This window comes from Hetaerina americana, unplaced genomic scaffold, assembly GCF_022747635.1.
Source record: "Hetaerina americana unplaced genomic scaffold, ioHetAmer1.1.p SCAF_6, whole genome shotgun sequence".
In the NCBI taxonomy this organism is placed as follows: domain Eukaryota; kingdom Metazoa; phylum Arthropoda; class Insecta; order Odonata; family Calopterygidae; genus Hetaerina; species Hetaerina americana.
Window position 1 is genome coordinate 82228140 of NW_027287205.1, and position 19889 is coordinate 82248028.

General features: G+C 40.1%; 1 protein-coding gene across 1 annotated transcript in view; it reads left to right on the forward strand.

Moving 5' to 3' along the window:
* Positions 1-19889, forward strand: part of LOC139695476 (uncharacterized) — a 252978-nt gene that overhangs the window by 92679 nt on the left and 140410 nt on the right. The window contains exon 2 of the mRNA XM_071594262.1: positions 10996-11025. Within this exon, the coding sequence (XP_071450363.1) occupies positions 10996-11025 (30 nt within the window). The remainder of the gene's footprint in view (positions 1-10995; positions 11026-19889) is intronic.

The following is a 19889-nucleotide window of genomic DNA, read 5'->3' on the forward strand; positions in this document are numbered from 1 at the left end:
CTGTTCCCCATCGCGAGGGAATTGAACAAGCGTCGAGTTATCGGGACCCGAGGTACAGAAGGAATTAATTTAAAAATTAAACATGATGCCAATAAACAACCTACTCTAGGAGAATCTTCATTAACCATAAGAAAGCGACGTCTTTTTATTGAATATTCTATTTTGGATGGCGTAGGAGGCTTATTACGACTTATACATTTAGCAAATAAGAACATTTTGAGTAAAATGCTGGATAAAAGGGAATAATCTCTGAACTGTACATCTAGGGGAGGCAAAACCAGTGCCAGAATCAACAAAAGAACAATCGGTTTTAAGAATCAGTTGAAAAGGAATAAAAAATATTACGACAAAATGAGCATTAAACTTCCCAAATGGCATTAATAATCAATTGGTTAATTCCTGCATAAATGATAATATATTAATTACTATAGTGGGCAGGTATTTAATACTACCAGCTAGATGGACTCGTAGCGAGTGGCTGGGCAAAATCTTTGTCAAGCCCCGGGGGATAGCGTTGTGGTCCTTTGTCTATGACCTTTACTACAGCACTTGCCCCCCGCCGGTATTTCCTCCTCTCCTGCACCAGCCTCCTCAAGACAATCCCGCAGAATAAATGAACTTTTTTCCCCTTCGATGAGAACAGACCGCCGGTGACAAGGGATTTAAATCCCCGCTTCCTTAATGTCTCGTCCACGCGCTCAATCACACATTCTATTCTCTTGAGAGCCTCTCGAGACTTCGCTTTCGACTGGAAATATGTACACAAAATGCAAAAAAACTGCATCGGAGTATAAAGTTAATGGCAAACCTCGAGATTCCCAGATGGTTTCGTCTCATACAGGGTAAGTTCCAAAAGTAATGCAATTAAACTTCCCGCGCCGCTCCTATTGATTGGAGTGGAATCAAACTACTTGGAAAAGTGGGAGAGACACTAAACTTTGCTGCAAAACTGGTCTCAATGCTATCCAGGCTGTGGAAGCGGTAGGAAGGCAGTTATTGTGAACCTCTGCGCGCCGACCGTGTCACGAAAAAAATTAAATCGACGAACGAGCAACGTTACGCGATTACTAAGTTTTGTGCTTAAGTGAAAAAATCTCTCGAGGAGACTAAAAAAATGATTCGTGAGGCTTATAGGGAGACTCTGCTCTGTGCGACTCACAATTTTCGAGGTGGTTAAAAGCCTTTGAGGAGAGCTGGGAAGAGATTCACGACGAACAACGCTCTGAGCTCTTTGCTGCTGAACCAGCAAAATCGACAAAAATGTGTCTCCTATTCGACAATTGGTGGACGCTGAGCGTCGATTGTGTTCCAAGATGGTTGCCAATGAACTGAACTTTTCTTCTACCGTTGTAGTGGTATTTAGGGGAGGCGACCGATAGCTGAGGTCATTTGCACCTTTGAGGTATGTATGGGAATTGAGTAAGGGTGGAGAGAAACCCGATGTCGGCATAAGCTAAATGTTTAAAGAAAGGCACCAAGGGGTCCTTAACATAACATCCCATCCGACGGAAGGCGTATTCACTCAAAGTGCCCTCCACAAAGCATCTTAAGTAGGGATCGGGATACCACTGAAAATATTTCTTGTCTCCAGGATTTGAACCCGGGCCCCATAGGTGGGAAGCCAGTAGAATGGCCAACGTACCATCACGGTCCCGTCTACTATTGAGTTTCGCTATATTACTGAAGATTTAGCGATGAGGAAAGAGTGCGCCAAGCTGATGCCCAAGGTGTTTGCCACGACGCGCGACGAGTCCGCGAGTTCCTGGCCAAACACCAGGCGCCAACGCTGCCCCCCTCCCTATATGCCCAAGGACAGTACTTTGAAGAATTTTAAGTGTTTTTGCAAATCTGTTCAATAAATTAATTTAAAAAAATAATTCTATTACTTATGGAACGCACCCTGTATATCTCGACGCGCATACTCAGAGAGAGGACTATGCTCCTTTTCACATGGGAATAATAAAAATGAGCAACAAATGGACGATAACTCCACTTTTTAAGGGTGTTTCTTTCGCTCTCTTAATATCCTTTGGTTACTGTTAACACGAATTATCAAAAATGTGTAGAATTAAGATAGTGCTTCGGCACGTATCGCCACCTGAGTCTGGCCTCTCCCCGAAAGTCTTCAAAGGGATGTTTACACATTTATGTCGAAATATTTACGCTGCAGTTGTAGTTTTCCTGTAGTTTTTTTTCAAATCACGCAATTCTGGTAACACGTAAGTTAGCCGGTTGTTGAACTTTGGTGATGTTGAATGTAATGAGATTTGAATGTGGAGCTGATAATTTTTCATAAATAAGAGAGGTTATATAGCACATTATTTTCGGTTTGCTATAATTCACTGAGGATGCAGTATACAGGGTTCGTCCGGAAAATAAGTGTACTGATTTTTTCCCGCCGCTCCAGGCGCGCACCGCTCAGACGGGCTGCGATTGGAGGGGGGTATGTTGGCAAGCGACGCTGAAAAAGGCAGTCGGCTCTGAGCTGTGGTGTAGTGAGGAGCTCTGTTAACGCGAACCTCCACGCTCGACCCACGTCACGGAACGCGATGCCGAAGCAGCGTTATTCCATCAAATTTGCGGTAAAGCTTGGGAAATCGTCTACCGAAACTGTCGGTATGATTAACCAGGCTTACGGGGAGTCAGCCATGTCCAGAAACATGATCTTTCGGTGGCACAAGATGTTCGTGGAGGGCAGAGAAGAGGTCGACGACGAGTCTTCGAGAGGTTCCCGATGATGCCTTCGCGGGGGCGTTCCAGGAATGGGAACGCCGCTGGAACAAGTGTATCGACTCACAAGGGTCCTATTTTGAGGAATATTAGCTTAAGATATGTAAAAGTGCAATAAATTTTTTTTCCTGAGCTCAGTACACTTATTTTCCGGACGAACCCTGTATATTGCAGAGTCTATAACCAGGAGGTTTTGCAATTTTGTATTTCTAATTTACAATATCTTCAACGTCCGTCAGAATAAGTATTTGCGATTTTTTCGAAGCTGGATGGAAATTTTAAACAGAATCGGTTTTCATTCGTACTCAATTGAGGGTGGTTTTTGTACGTTTTTCGCCCACCCCGACGAAAACATGGACGCTCCTGAATGAAATTTGTTAAACTTGTGAATGAATTTGTCTAACTTGAGGCACATTGAGGCAAGATTGCCTTACTTTCCGGGGGATCCTATAGTTGTGGACACGAATCTGACGAAAACCGCATCCCTATTGTTTCAACACTTAGGCTCCGAATTAGTTTCCTATGTTATTGCGTGCATGTCCTCTCGTCTTCGGAGAAGAGTCTGTGTTGTTTTGTGCTTCCTTCAGCTCTCCATTCATCCCTCTTCCATTAGTGTCAACCCTGTTTCCTTCATTGTTATAGCAGCCTGCTTCCTCCGTCAAAGTGTGTGTTTTAGTGAGTTTTTGCTTATTTTAGGCGTTTCCCTCACCCCTGCTCCATTCTCTTTCTCTCCCCTTCCCCTTCCGGTACAACATCTGCAGATGCTCCAATTCGCTCCCCTCCGCCCAGCGCTCCCCCCTTCCACCCTACCCCCTCCCCATCCACTCGCTATCTCTCCCGCCCCGCATTCTTTGAAACTCCACATTCCCTCTTAGGGATCGCATTCCCTTACCCTGAGACTCTTCCCGTGACCCCTGATATCGACTCATAATCTTATCTCGATTCTTGAGAGGTCTTTTATACGAACAGAGGAGTTGAAGTTGGACAGGAATTGAAGAATTTAGAATCCAAATTTGCCGGGAACTCTGCAGGTTTTATTTTTTTTTATCGATGAAACCAATCAATACGCTCGTCTTGGAGCGTTAAGGCTCTTCATAAATAATTTAAAATGATTTGGGGAATTCAGAATACCTTTCCGTTCGCCTATGAGCTAAGGTCATTTTTGGAGCTAGAGAAATGCAGGAAAATGCTATTTGGGACCTTATATTTCCAGTTGGTCGTTCGTAAATACTTTCTGTCATATGCAAAATTTCTGGGAGATTTAGAATATTTGTTAGAGTGGGATACGCTCTTTGAAACTACCTGTCACGTTTTTAAACGGCGACTTTGGATATACTATGTCTATTTTAATTTTTCTCCTAAATCATATCATACTTTTCTCTTGAATTACTCCACGCATAAATAGTTTCAGGTTTGATATTTTGGATTTTTAAATTATTACTTTGCATCCATTTCAATTTTTCAAGAACTTTATTTATTTTTAAAGCCCGGAAAACTGCGCAGTTTACATTAACCTAGAAATTGGTATTTTTCATCATAATCTCCTCTCTCTCTCTCTCTCTAACAACTCTGCTTCATTCTATTACTTTATTAAAGTTTCAATAGTAATGGTGCACTTGATAGACATAACAGTTTCAGGTTTAACTTTGTGGAATTCCTTCATTACAAGGTAAAAAGAAACAACATTTCCCCTAAAAAGATTTAATATTTCACGACCATGGTTTCGATGCTGCGCACCATCACCACCTGGTGATGCTGCGCAGCATCGAAACCATGATCGTGAAATATTAAACCTTTTTCGGGGAAATGTTAAGTTTCTTTTCACCCTCAATAGTTATGCATTACTAGTAAATCAAAAATTTTCCGAAGGTAGCTGGAATCATATTTATTTTGTCTTTTACTCAGTGTCCTGGGTGGAATTAAATTATTTGTCGCAACATATAGTTTACAGAATCACAATCAGAGTTTTGTCTATTAATTGAAAATAAAAAGATTTGCTCCAAATAATTGCGTTTACCCTGTGGATTCTGTTCTATTTATCCTTAAAACTACGACTGAAAATAAAAAATGCCGGTGATTTCTGGAAAATGCACTTATTTTTTCAATTAACAAAAATATTCGTTTGATAATTCATTCAGTTATTTTTTGTGCAATATTGCGTTTATTGATTAACGTTAAATGGCATTATAAAGTATTTCGCTATTACTCCGCATATTATTTTAATTTATATATTGAAAAAAATGTATTGGAGGAATAAAAAAGATAACGTTATGGTATTCGTACAGTATCCGGGTATATATCGTACCTCTTTTTTGCGTTTTGATTTAAAAATTCCATAAAATACAGACTTTTAAGAGGCAACTTAATTGATTCCAGTCACCTTCTTAAACCAACTTTCAAGTAAACTACTTATAAATTGAATACAAGGTGATCTGTTGAAAAGAGTTTGAAAGAATACATTTTATGAACTTGATGGCGAATAAGATTTTACATTAAAGTATTTGGGTTTCTATTTTATTTAATTGTTAACCAGAGTCAAAAGAGATAAATTCTTGTTATAGATAGGAGTTCAAATATTTCAGTTTTTTAAATTTATGTTCGTGACTTAGTTGATGGCTTCTGAATATCTGATATTATTAATCGTGAGACCGATCCCCCATTAGCTTATCAAACGATTCTTGATTTTGATGACTGTAGTTTTGACGAATGAATCCTTTATACCCTTCGCGAGAAGTAATTTCCCTGTTAACCTGATTGAATGGTGAAACCCTAAATTTCTGTGACTTTGAATTTTATTGCTGTATCCTCTCATAATTGTTCAAATGCAGTTGTAAGATATTGTGACCCAGTGCGATAATTTCCCAGAATAGCTTGGAATTATTTATTCCATCGTCCCCACGCTCTGATAGAAATCTCTGCTCTGTGGAATCCATAGAATGTCAACCGATAAATCTATTTCGTTTCTTCAAAGGCCATGTGCATTTTGTCCAAACAATTTCCCGCAGACCCCTCTCCACTCGCTTCTTGTCCACCATTCTGATGTTCTGTCATTATCTCACCGACCGCCTTTCGATTGTGAAGCATCTTTCCGTGCACAGCGCGGATCATGTGGTGGCTATCGTACTTGCTTCCCGCCCAAAGGGTCCGGATTCCAATCCCGGCGGCGTTGAATATTTTTCAGTGGTATCTTTATCCCTCCTTGAGATGCTTTGTGGAGGGTACTTTGAGTGAGTACGTCTTCTGTCGGATGGGACGTTATGTTAATTACTCCTTGGTGCCTTTCTTTGAAGATTTAGCTTATGCCGACGCCGGGTTTCCCTTCATCCTTTTCTGCCCATCCCAAATGCCGCAAATGACCTTAGCTGTCGGTCGCCTCCCCTAAATGCTACTAGTAATAGTAAGTTCATTATTCGATATTCTCATTATCATCATTGGGTTAGAAACTCTCCCTCGTGAGTGCTTTAAAAAGATATCTTGAGTTTAGATTTAGGAAAACAAGGCAAAGGACATGTGTGGAAAAGCACACTTGACGAGTAGTACACATTCACGCGTACAATTACGGCAGCTTACCTCAAGAGTGTCGGAGTGTTTCAACTTCTGTGCAAGAACTTTGCCAACCCTTAAATATCGTATTACTCGTAATATCGTATTATTCGTTCGTATTCGTTTTACAGTAAAAAATGGAAAATGGAGCAATTTCCTGAAACTTCTGATTATGACTATGAAATCAATAGCGATTTTCTTCAGTGCCCTGGATGGGTACGTAATTGGTTTTCGTATAAAAACCTATCACCATGTGAGTCAACTGATCTACCAACCTTATTTCCTTGTGTATGTAAGTCAGTTTGAAAAATCAGGTGGTGTTATTGGCTCGATGGCAATGATTTTATTTTAAGAGCAATTGAAAAAATGTTCGGCCTATTTCTACCTCAATGAACGAAATAAATAAAACATGAAGACAATGAAAGGAATAAGTAAACATTAAAATAGCAGCTTTTAAATTACATCATATAGATACGACGTATTTTCAACGAAACTTTGGACGAATTTCGACATGACAACATATGACGGAAATTAGGGGCAGGATTAAACTAACGGAATGGGGAAATTTACAATTAAATGACTGAATAAAAATTATTCTATTGGGACTATTCTATTAGGACTGATATTTTCGTTTGATTTAAACTTATCTAGTCAAATGGTTTGTTTAATTAGGAAAATAATATGTCCATGGAAACAAGGGCATTGATGTGTGGAGCTTGGCCAAGTAGAAACTTTTAAAATTTAAAACATTTTTTTTTAAATATTGAGTAGTTAAAATTATTTTGCATATAAGCTTTTTAAATGTAAAGTTTGAGATGCACGATAACATAAATTACATTATACAGGAAGGTAGACGAAGTAATGCGCAAGGCAAAAGAGGAACTTGTTTAAGTAGATATTCGACGCAGGCTTGAAAAGTTGCAAGAGGGATTGTAATTAAAGTCAGTTAGACGTCGAAGGCTATGGTGAAGAAAAGAGAATGCTGGGTGAGTGGCGAAGAGGGGATGTGTAGAAAATTCGATTGGAGTTAGAGGGGGGCATTATCGTCATTCGGAAAGTATGAAAAAATGTTTAAAATTACAATGAATCGAAAAACATAAGTTTAGGGCAGGAGGAGACCGAGTAGAAGATAATCGGTATTACCTTAAAAAAAGCTCACGATTATCTGTAGAAGTTAAGAACGTCTTTCCAATACCTTATGTTGATCGCTTAATTATGGTTTTTTTCGTGACATTTCTTAAGTTTGTGTGCAGTACGAGGAACGGTCAAGTTCTTAGGTCACTCAATTTTTCTCTGGGCACAGGAAGCTAGAAGGATATGGTTATCCTCGAAAACGCGGGCACTCGTTGTAATTTGCCAAACATTTCTGGCTGCAACGTAAAGCGCCCTAGAGGGGCAGAACTGAAGAACGAGGGAAGACTGAAAACTAATGCACACATTCTTGTAAACCATAAAAAAATTACCTTAAAAACCAATCTTGATGGCATGAGGAAGTAACATTCCCTCTCAACGCGCATACGCAGATTTGAGGTCGTAAATTCATCCGGTGTATTTTGAGAAGCGGAAGTATGCAGACGCGTCCTAGTGCTATGTCAACGTGGGTTAAACAGCGTGCTGCTATCAAGTTTTTATCTTCACCTCATCCTCCGAGATGTAATGATTACCCTTGAAGGGTCTCTTGAGTTGAGGGAAAAAATAAAAATTTCAAGGCGCGAGATCGGGGAATAAGGACGGTGTGGAATCGGTTCAAATTTCAGGTTTCGCAGAGCCTCTCCAGTTGCACTTTGGATGAATGTAACGAACTCAAACCTGCGCAAGCGTATTGTAGGGGAATGTTACTTCCATATGCCACTAGGAGCACTTCTAAGGGTCATTTTGTGAGTTATCTACAAGTATGTGTGCATAGGTTTTCAGCCTGCCCTCGCATATGCCTGTGTTGCCATTGTTATCATTATTTTATTTGACCTACGTAACAAAAAGACGGACTTCGGCGATATACAGCCTTCAGGACTTTGCTGGCCGATCGAAATTTTAATGAAGCACGCCTTTCCAGAGAGATATATTTGTAAATCATTTCGCACTGGTATTACATGTAGAGATAAGATCAACTGAATTGAATAAACTTCACGAAATATGAGATCTAAATTGAAGGAAAAAGTAGATGCATTGTGTAGATATAAAAACAACTTGGATGCGATGTATGAATGCTAACTGCGTCTAAACTCATTTTCGGGATTCGGTTCGTAAGTTGTGCCAAGGATGGTTGGATAGGAAGGGTGAAGGCAGGTGAGGTTCGTGAGAATATTATGCGTATCTAATCCATTTAGACATATGAAAGTGACCATTGTTTTCGGTGAATAAGGTTGACTTTTGAAAAAAACGTGAAGGAAAACACGGAACTCGGTATGCACAGCAGTGAATAGCTCTTGTGAAGGAGTAGTTAATTCAACTGTGAATGGGAATGCCTAAAGAGATTTGAAGTTTTCCAGGAACACAACAAAAAAAACCTTTGAATTTTAAGGTTTTAGGATCAATGCCTTAATTACGGCTGAGTATTTTGAAATCTCAATTCACAGCAAGATAGAAATCGGTTAAAACCCAATATCATCGCTTTTTTGCTGATGTACATGGTGTGGAGATGAATGAGAATGGGACGGGGGTTATATAATCCCTCTCTGTTACTCTTCATTTACGTTTCACTTAAGCTCATTAAGATAATTGATCTTCAGCTCCCATCGACATTCTCAATTCCGTGCTTTCTTTTACTTAAGATATAACACAGTGTGTAACATTCACATACCTCGGAGAATCATATTTATAAAAGAATTGACATTTGAATTATCTGACCAAAAATGTACAAGAATATCTTCCAAAATTAACTCATATTAAAAACCTGCGTTTGAATAAATTAACACTAAATATTTCAGTCTGCCTGAGTTTGAAATTTCGAAATAAAATTTTCTAGTTCGACTTTTTTGCTCATTCAGTATTATAAATGAAGGAAACTTAATTACAAAATCCAAATTGAATTAATATATTTGTTACGTGGCTGAATAATGGATGGAAATCTGAGAAGTAGAAGGTATGTGGAGCTAAAACTAGTCATTATGATATGTGATATGGGGTCCAAGGCGTTAAGCGTTTTCGTAGACTTGTAGCTGGGCCTAGTGAACCTATCCTTCTTCTTGGACCTATCTGAACTCTTTAGACTAAGGCTGATAACAATAACGTAATGAGATAATTACCGCGGGGGATCCAATTTAATTTGAAAGGTCTGCAGGAGACCTGTTGTAGTGGAAAGATGCCTATGGGTGGATGCATTACGTCAATTTATGAAATCAGTCTCGATGGTCAATTCACTACCTAGTGCTTATATTGTGATACTACAGAGTCGTTCAATTGCATTTTTCCGGAGTATTGGCTCGATGGTACAAAGTCTAAGCCGCAGTTGTGGGAGGAGTGGCCGAGAGGGTGGGGTAGGAACATGAGATTGGCCGTCGCGGCGGGCACCCTTCAAGCACCACGGGGACTCTCTCTCTCTCTCCCCCCCTTCGATTGTTTTCGAGGAAAGGGATGCAGCAGAGTGGAAAGGGTGGGTGGGCAGTGAAATGAAGAAAACCTCTTTCAAAAGAGTCTCCCTCTTTCCTTGCCTGTGCTCCATCGTCTGAAGGTGGTCGCCCTCCCCCTCCCCCCTGCCCCAAGGCGATGCTTATTTGTCTCCCGAGGAGTCCGATGATGGCGCTTTGCTACGACGAAGCTGACTGCGACTCCCATGCCGTAGCAATTACGCGAGGATTCCTTCCTTCTTCAAGGACTCCCATATTGCGATGACATTCGGTCGGATTTTGTGGGAGTACAGCTGAAGACGAGAAATGCCAGCGAGTAGAATGAGGAGTGTCTTATTCCGTCGGAAAAATGTAGACAATTATTTCTAATTGACAGTCATTATTTAGACTTCTCTTCTTCCAATATCAATTCTGGTATTGCAAGTATGGATATTTTTTATAATATTTTTACATTGTCGAAGAGGGAGAAACAGTCTCAAAGCCCATAATTATTATTTTAGTTTAAAATTCGTATGCGTACTGGATGATTCCGTTAAAGGTTACTTTTGCGGAATCTCCAGCAGTCCATTGCGTTATTTTAGTTTACCAATTTTGTTCATAAGGTTTTCGCATTCAAACTCAATCTACTTTAACTGAGATGAAATGCCCTTCCAACTGTTTGTTGGTTTTTGTCTCCTTTTTTCTGACACCAGACCATGCTCAATTAGTGAAATTTTTTCTACACGTCGATAATTATGATGGGTATTCAGATTTATTATCATAATGAACCCGCTTCAATGAATTGGTTACCAACATCTGTGGTCAGAATAATGGCTAACCTGAGCAACCATTTGAAATAAAATTCTATTTTTTGGTACTAAAAGTTCAATATTTATCTTTATTTTGATTTATCCCTTAACAAAATTAGTTTTATGAATCTAAAAAACATTTAAGTAAAGAATGCTTTATTATTTGTGCGCGTAAATAAAGGATATCATTGATCATAATTTTATAGTTGTAAATAAAATTCCCTAACCTTGATATGCATTTCTAAAAAGAACCGCCTCTTTCACTCAGCGATAAGTGTTTTCAAATTCACATAAATTGGATAAATGTTGTCATGCTGGAAAATTATAATTCTGAACGGCTGATTAATACTATTTCTTTTTCTTTTCAGTCAAGAAAGCACAGTTTGTGGGACCCCAAGGTAAGTAAAACTACTCCTTCCTGCAGATATTTTTTGAGTAAAATAATCAATACAAAACTTTGAGTTAATTATGTTCAATTTTCATAATTCTCAATAAACCTAGGTAGGAGAATGTGTGGTAAGTCATTTATTTTTTCAAGAGTGGGAATTTTGACTTAACGGAATGGATAAATACCAAAATGAGAGTTGGAACGGGTCCCGGATAGTACACATATCATTGCACTTAGCCGAATTTCAGCAGTAAATAAGTATCGCGTCCCATTCACGCCCTTTTCAATGACAACGTGGATAAAGTAATTGTTTTGGCATTGTTATCTGGCGAGAAGGTCCTAGAGGCCTCTATTTTTTAAATGAAACTGTTAAAGATAATGGGACACCTGATTAAGCAATCTGCTCTCCTACTCGTCCGCTTTACAACACTGCCCGCAAGTATCCATATTATGGATTAGTTTTCTTTCAGCCACTACCCACTGTAGGAAATTGCTGATTCGTTTCAAATTTATCCAAATCCATGGCGAAATATCCTCTAATTTAACTCCCACTGGCAATTTCAAATACGCACATCCTTTGCTGTCAAATTTTTTGAAGATTGATAAAGGTTAAATCAATCATTATCAATGTGGAGCTGTTTATATTCTTTAAGATCATCTACCATTAACATTAACATGTAAATATACATTTGTTGCCACTTGGAAACTCAAGTGGTTTCACTTCCTTGAAAAGATGAGAACAACATTTAGAATTCAAAGATTAGCCGACGTTTAAATAATTTAAAGCTTAAAACAATCAATTTTATGTATTTATATCTCTTAGTAGCGTCTCATATAAAGAATTAGGCTTCTTAATGTAAACTTAGCGTATGAATGACGTATTTCGCAGAATTCATGGTACGATTCGATCAAAACATGCCCAACCTATTTGAGAGTTGGTAGTATTCGTCTGAAAAACCATTGGCAAGTCGTCTTCACTATTGTGCTCTTTTTTGGCATTGGTAATCCAATGCCAAAAAAGAGCACAATAGTGAAGACGACTTTTGGTTTGATAGGCGATGTCAGAGCTCAGGTAATGAACAGGTGTACACGGAGAACGAGATTCGAACGGAGTCGGCGAGACAATTGCTCTCCCCCTGCCAACGGTTGTTTCCATATAAAGTCAGGTATCGGAAAATCTCGCAGCTTGACTTATGTAGGATTGGTACAGATTCATCATTAAGACATGACCTCAGGCTGTATTCCTGAGACCCTAAACTTCCCGCTTGGCTACCACTCACCTTAAGAAGTAAGAGAACGCACTCATTATTCCCGTTTCTCCCAAATGAATGATACATTCTCCGCATTCCACAAAAAAGCTCTCAATATATTTCCAAATTGAACAAGCGACCAACATGCTTAAATAATATTCCATTCATTATCATACTATGCTCAGAGGAATATAAGGAAGGAATAGTAAAACATAGTAGGGGAGGAGGGTGTATTCCAGTTGGGAGAAATCCGGAGGAGGCTATTAACGTGGATTCTGAGCAATTTTATTGGCAATGGGATGTTGAAGACTGCAAAAGAGGAGAGGATGTTAGGCAAGCGAAGAAGGTGCAGGAATAGGATATGGATGGTGGACGGGATCAAGGGAGGATGGAAGTATTTTTTCACTAATATATATATATAGTATTTTTTTCCACGAACGATAGGTGATCATAATAACATTGTTCGACCGTGTTAGGGCCGTATTCGGTTAAAATGATTCTGGTGCACACGATCAATGTTATCGTCATCAGAGGTGGTTGAAGGTTTTCCTGGCCTTGCATCCTCCGTGGCGTCTTGTCAGCCATCAGGCCATCAGCTTGTCAGCCTACAAGCCATCTTTAAAACGCTTAATCCACTTGAATACTCGGATGTTTTCTTCAGAGCATTATCACAGTAAACAGCTGTCAATATTTTAATGATTTCTTGATAACTTCACCAAAAAACATGATGTTGATGGACAACGGAAACTAACATACTGGCACCATACGTACAGCTCGACGATCCGCCAAGAAAAGGCGGCTCATTGGATCCCAGGCAACTAGCACCGCTAGTGGGCGGGGCTATAACCCGCATCATGGCCGTCGAATTGCCTGAATATTGTAGAGACCTCGTACGTCCAATTGAAGGAAGGCTCGTTCTAGTGTCCGATGCTAGGGTGCGCTTTATTAGAAGAGGCAAATATATGAACCTTTGGGCCTTTATATAGCCGGTGCTCATCCAAAACATATCCTTAAAGTAAGTATACCAATAATAATATTACCACATTTTTGATGATAATAATTAGGGCTACCTCTGCTTACGGATTGAATTCAGCCTGGTCGTAAAAATCGAACTTTTTCGGGTAACTCCAATGATAATTCCTGAGCTACGCCGATCTAAGAGGTGGCTTTAGCAATTCTGAGTGGAGTTCCTTTGATGGCTCGCATGAAAATGTGAGGTAGAGATGGAATAAAAAAATCACGGCCTGAGCGAGCGCATACGGGTGCCGCTGCGCTGCGTGGTTGTCTTTTTTTTTGAGTTTGGCGACCTTGGACCACGTCCATTCTCCTCCCATGCCTCTCTCTCTCTCTCCCCCCCCTCTAACCCACCCTACCCCATCCCCTCAAACATTCCCTCATCCCCCCCTCCCAAACGAACACGCAATCCCGCAACCCACCCCTCCCCATCTCCACCCCCTTGCACTCTCGTCCCCTCCCCCGCCCTTGTTCTTATCCAGTCAGAATGCTTTCCGGCTTTACACTCGCTCCAGCGGCAATGACGTCACGGCGAGTGGACGTTTCTGGAAGTGCATCGGGGAAGGGAGGGAGTTCGGGAAAGCGCCGCGTGGTGGCGTCACTGCGCCGACCCGAAAGTGCCCGAATGTGTGCCACTCGGCCGGGAGCACCCCTTCCTCCCTCCCTCCCTCCCAACCCCCTCCATTACCCTCGTCCCCCACCCCTTAGCCCGTTTTCCTTTCACTTCATTTGCATCCGGGGGATTTAAATTGATAAAACATCCAGCCTTGAACTCTTTTGATTTTAGCTCGGAGTAATATTAACCAGAGACTTGAAATAACCCAATTCTAATAATGCTCAATGGTGATTGACTATTGCTTCTGTGAGGGAATCACATTTATTCAGTTTGGTTACAATGGAGTACATCTCCGAGGCCGCGGAGGCAGTAATATTTCTACTGGAGATCCGGGAATAGTTATGAGTTCTGGATCCGTTGTCTGGACAATTCATGGCGAACGCGTACTTCCCACGTACCTTGTATATTCGCATTGCCTCTGCCATCTATCCGATCATAATTCTACGGTCGTCCAAAACTATTTGGTGAACTTTTTCGTTGTTATCTGGGATTTTGACCGTTCATAATTCTCATCATCAGCAAATATGCCAAAGGCCACTTTAAAATTGTGCCGCCCAAAATGTCATGGTTGTAAATAATGCTGCAGAGTCCCCGTACACAGCATCCGCCTTTGATTTGCGTAGGCACATTGCCTTTTAAAAAATACTCAATAAGAGCTCGATACTAAATTATTTCCATTTTCACAACGACTTACTCAAACGAATGTCAAAGGGGTATATTATATTAATATATATTAGGAATATTTTTCAGAGGTATTTCGATCCCTGCTTGAGATGCTTTCTGAAGAGCACTTTGAGTGAATACGCCGTCCGCCGAATGGGACGTTAAACTGCGGACCCCTTGGCGCCTTTCGTTAAGAGTAGGCCAATACCGACGCCAGGTTTCTCTCCACCCTTCCTTCCCACCCTGAACATCCCCTATGGCGCAAATGACCTCAGCAGTCGGTCGCCTCCCTTAAATACTACTACTACGAATGTCGAAGAACAACTGAGTTTCCAAAATGGCCAAAGATTGGATGAATACCTTTCAACGAATACGCAAACACTTCCCAATAAGTTTGTTGAATAATCCTGCAATTTTTAATTTGAGGTCGAAGACTTTTCAGACAACCCTCGTATTCCTAATTATATTTTCAATGATGAGATGTGAAATGAATACACACAATATTAGCAAATAAGATGAATATGCGTCACCTTTATGCGCTTTGATTCCAACCTACAAAATATACATATTTGGTGTACGTGTACGCTAATGCTTATAGGGTGCGCTCCAACATTATTGCAATGATTTTTTAAAAGTAATATTGAACAGATTTGGAAAAACACTGTAAATATTTTTCCTTGAAAATATTCTTCACTGAAAATTACTATCCTAGGGCCCCTACACATTTTTTCCATCGACTCTGTCATGACAGGTACGCGCCCTGGAAGGCGTCTTTGGGGACCTCTCGCAAGGTCTTCGTCACGCCTGATTGGATCTCTTCTATGGGCGATAAACGGGTTCCATTCAGGACTGCCATAATCCCACGGAACAGAAAGAGGTCTGCTGGGGTGACGTCAGGACTTTAGTGGGGGTTGGGGCAGCGTTGGCACCTGGTGTTTGGCCTGGAACTCGCGGACTCGCAGCACGTTCTCGTGATGGAGTTGCCAGGTAGCGGAGATGTCTTTTCTCGTCCTGATGACCCTTTTTCGGAGTCTTTTCATCACACACGTACTAGGGAGCGTTAATTGTATTGCAGCGACAATGAGTATCGTTTTCTCTTTCGATTTGCTTATTCTTACCTTTTTGGGCTTGGGGGACTGGTCGGTGTGCCACTCAGAACTTTGGAGTTTTGATTCTGGGTCGTATTCAAAAACCCAGGTTTCATTACCAGAATATTACACTGTCCAAATAATCAGGTTCATTTTCAATACGTTGCAAAAGTACACTTGAAATTTCCGCTCAGTTGGTATTTGATGACACTGTCAGCGCGCTGAGCTTTACTATAACTGACGTCCTGCCGCTTCCACATCTTGGAGAGCACTGAGACTGGATTCATGGCAAAGCTTAATGCCCTCTCCACCTACCGCAAGCCGTTTCATCCCACTTCTACATCTACATCTACTTAATACCCCGCAAGCCGCCGCAAGGGCGTGTTAGGACACCACCCGTAATTTAGAAAAGAAAGAGAAAAAAAACCGCATGCAAATACCACAAAGTCATATAAAAAAAAACTTGGCATAAATTCATGCATGAACACTTACACCCCACACACATGCAAACAATCAATCTACACTTTACATACACATGCACCTGAAAGTATACCTAACATCTCTATAGTGTTTAATTTTGTTCCGACTTGTAAATTCAACGTTTTTAATATTTCTAAAGTGACTTCGGTTTCTTACTATTATGACTTCGATTAATAGGAGCGGCGTGGGAAATTCAATTGCATTAATTTTGGAACGCACCCTGTTTTATAATCTTTAAGAACTACATAATGACAGTAACCAAGTAACGCGTGACTTGGTGCGTTTTCGCCAGTAAATAACTTTAGACTAAATTAGTCCAAAATCTATTGCAGGAAAGATTTTTGGATGTAATATCCCTTCATTGTAAAGTAAGGACCCCGTTAACAAGAAGATCAACGTCTCCTTTAATACATGTACATCATCATTATCTTCATGGATTCGAGATTCATGCCCTTTCTGAACTTTTTTCCTAATCTTAACTGGTAACCTGGCCAAACGGACTAAATATTTTCCTTTTTTGCCAAGGGTAATTTTGGAATTCATGATTGTATCACCAAAAAAATGGGGTGAAATATTTGATTTTTATTAAAGTTGAGAAATTAAATTATGGTCCAGAAAGTAACTTACGTTTGCGTGTAGCGCGCAAATATTGGAATGTTTGCTGTATTGTCACACACACACACTAGGGCAGTACACCTCAAACTGCACTGTTTGGAAGGCCGCGCCACTTGAGGTTGGTTTACAATGGCGAGTCCAAATGAATAATGCAATTGGAAGTTCTCCCAAATGGAAAATCCGTTTATTGCTAAGACTTTTACTGGCAATTAACTTCAAAAATGGTGATATTCATCAGGAAATATGTTATCTGTTCGGACCAAAAGTGATGAGTGATAATATTGTGCGTCAGTAATGTTTTTAGTTTAGGAGTGGACGGAAAAATGTCCATGATGTCCAAGAACTGGCCATTCCGTCAGTTCATCTATCACAAGGCTAGGCTCACCACTGCCGCCCTCGTCATGAACATTGGTGCTGTGGCTATTTTTAATCTAAATGCACCACCACTGCCTCACTCCGACTTCAATCATTTTTTCGTCTCCATACACTTCACAACGTTGCCTATGAATTTCAATTGGCTTGGGGTTTTTTGCGAATAAAAACTTAATCACAGATCGCACTTTACAATTCGCGGGATATTCTATTGAAGCGTACATTTTAACAGTTGGCAGGGAGCTAATTAGAAGAATCACTGCTTGCACACTACTACAGCAGAATGTAAACTGAGTGTAGGGGCGTTTAGACACCAAAATGGTGGCTTTAGCCTTAACCACCGCCAGGCTAGGCAGAATACTAGGTTACTTTCTTGGCTGCCCTCGTGATTTATATATTTTATGAGGAGTTATTAGGATATTGCATTAGTATATGTATGATAGATGGTGTGATTTTTATTTATATTATTCATAATTACCAACATGCGTTCATGCATTTCAGAACGTTGCCTTTCTGTGTGTGTCCACTCAATAACTCTGATTTTAAATTACGAAAACGTGACTTAGCTTCCTCAGGCCAGTACTCGCCATACTCAAAGGTCACCTGACTTGCATGTTTCGCTCACCTTCCTCTCTTTCACTCTTATCTTCATACATTCTCATCTTTGTTTGAGACTTCTAATACTCCTTTCTCTCATGGCGATTGCTTTTCCCTCATATAATTCTCTCTCATGCAGCTTTCATAAGTGTTATTCTGGAGAGAGAATATTTTGGACCTCAAAGTTTAATTTCTTCGGTAAACAAGGCAAAGTAAATTTTCATCTTAAACGCAGAATACATAGCATCTAAAAGTCAGCCAAACAAATAAGATGCTTCACATTTCAAGATTCCGATTTAAGGTCAGAGATAGGTTGGCGTATTATTATTAAGGTTAACACGGAGTTTTTTCGGAGAAAACGGTTACGACGGTTCATTCCTTTAGGTTGTTCATTCAGAAAAAAAGGAAAGTAATTAATTAATGTCGCGACTTTCCTGATTTTGATGATTCATTTTTCACGTGATCCTTCCCGCTCATTCTTGACTTCTTTCCCTCCCTGGAGACACCCGACGCTACTTTTCACGTGACTCGTCAAGACTCCTTTCGGAGGATTGCCGATCGTTTCATGACATCTGACGCGTGTAATTTGGAAAACTTTCTTCCACAATAAAATTGGGACGCCGAGCGACTTTTCTCAACTTCAGAATAAGACTGAGGCTATGTGTTTACCGAGAGGGAAGTTCACCTGTCAGTAAAAGTTTTGGGACCAGCACTTTAGATCGAATGAGTTGTCCAAACTTAATTTTAATTATATCTCTTATTAACTTATCATTAAGAAACGACAATTTTCAATGCAAATAACCACCTCTCTACCAATTATATATGAACTACGGATCACTCAGGAGAATGTTAATTGATAAATACTTAGCGTCATCGTAATTGAATCCAAACGAAAATGAAAAAATTGTAACGTACCCTTGAACACGTCATTCCTTTATTCCTCTAAAGTCCTCGATTATATTAAGGGTGTTGACTATTTAGCCCTGGCCATTGTTACCATTCTCTATTAATTTTTTAAATACGCATTAGTCTTTGCGTGATTAAATCGGGATAGAATGATTGAATCACGAACGTCTAGAATGATTCAGGATTTATGTCCTGATAGAATACTAACTGTCAAAATTTATTTCTAAACAGAAGTGAGACTATTGCAATTTGGTGTCCTCTATTTGATGTGTAAAGTTAAGATCAGATGTAAAGGTGGGACTTCACTCACCGGGACGGTTTATACTTGCCCGCTTGAGCAGTCAAAGAACATTTGGTATCGATTGGCTTTGGTGGATACAATTGTCGCTTAAGACGAAAATAAGATGAATTGCGCTGACAGCATTTAGGAATAGTATAGCCTAGGAAAGCATTAGATTCCGCACAGTTAATGCCTGTTATTATCAGTAATATTTCGCTAAAGGTAGATTTTTTATGGGCACAATCTACCAAACGGTACAGTAACAATTCCCCAGTCTCTCAACAAAATACAACTTGACATTCAGCATTTCGACAGGCCCCTCTTTAATTCTAAATACTTCCTTCCTCCCTTCATCCCTTTCAACATCCATATCTCCCATTCCTGTCCCTTCCTCGGTTGCCTAACATTCTCTTCTCTATCGCAGTCTACAACATTCCATCGCCGATCAAAATGCCATGTATCTATCTTTCCTGCCTGCTATAGAATTCTCCCAACAATCGCCGCTCCTCCCCCACCATGCTTGGCACTTCATATTTCAAAAACAGCAATCTACGAGTATCTATGCCTATCATCCTGCTTCAATTATCATGTTTCCGCGCCGCAGAAAACCACGCTCCCCATCAGTGTTTTTTTTAAATTTTATTTATTTATATACTTTGCAAGCCACCACCAGGGTGTGTGGCAGGGGTTGAATACACACCAGACTAATATTTACCCGGACATGATCCTACCGCGGTCAAACAATGATATTATGATCCCTAATCATCTGTGGAAAAAATTACATCTTAAATCTACCTGTTCTACTCTTAATCTCTCTAATTTTTTTAGCATGACCTCTCCTACCATAGTACGATGAGGGTAATAGTACATTTTCAACATTACTGCTTAAGAGACCTTCCAAGTTATGCAAGAGATTTCATCTGCAATTTAACCATCACTCCGTGAGTGATTCCCAGCCTAGCTGCTCTAATATTTTGGATACGCTACTAAGTT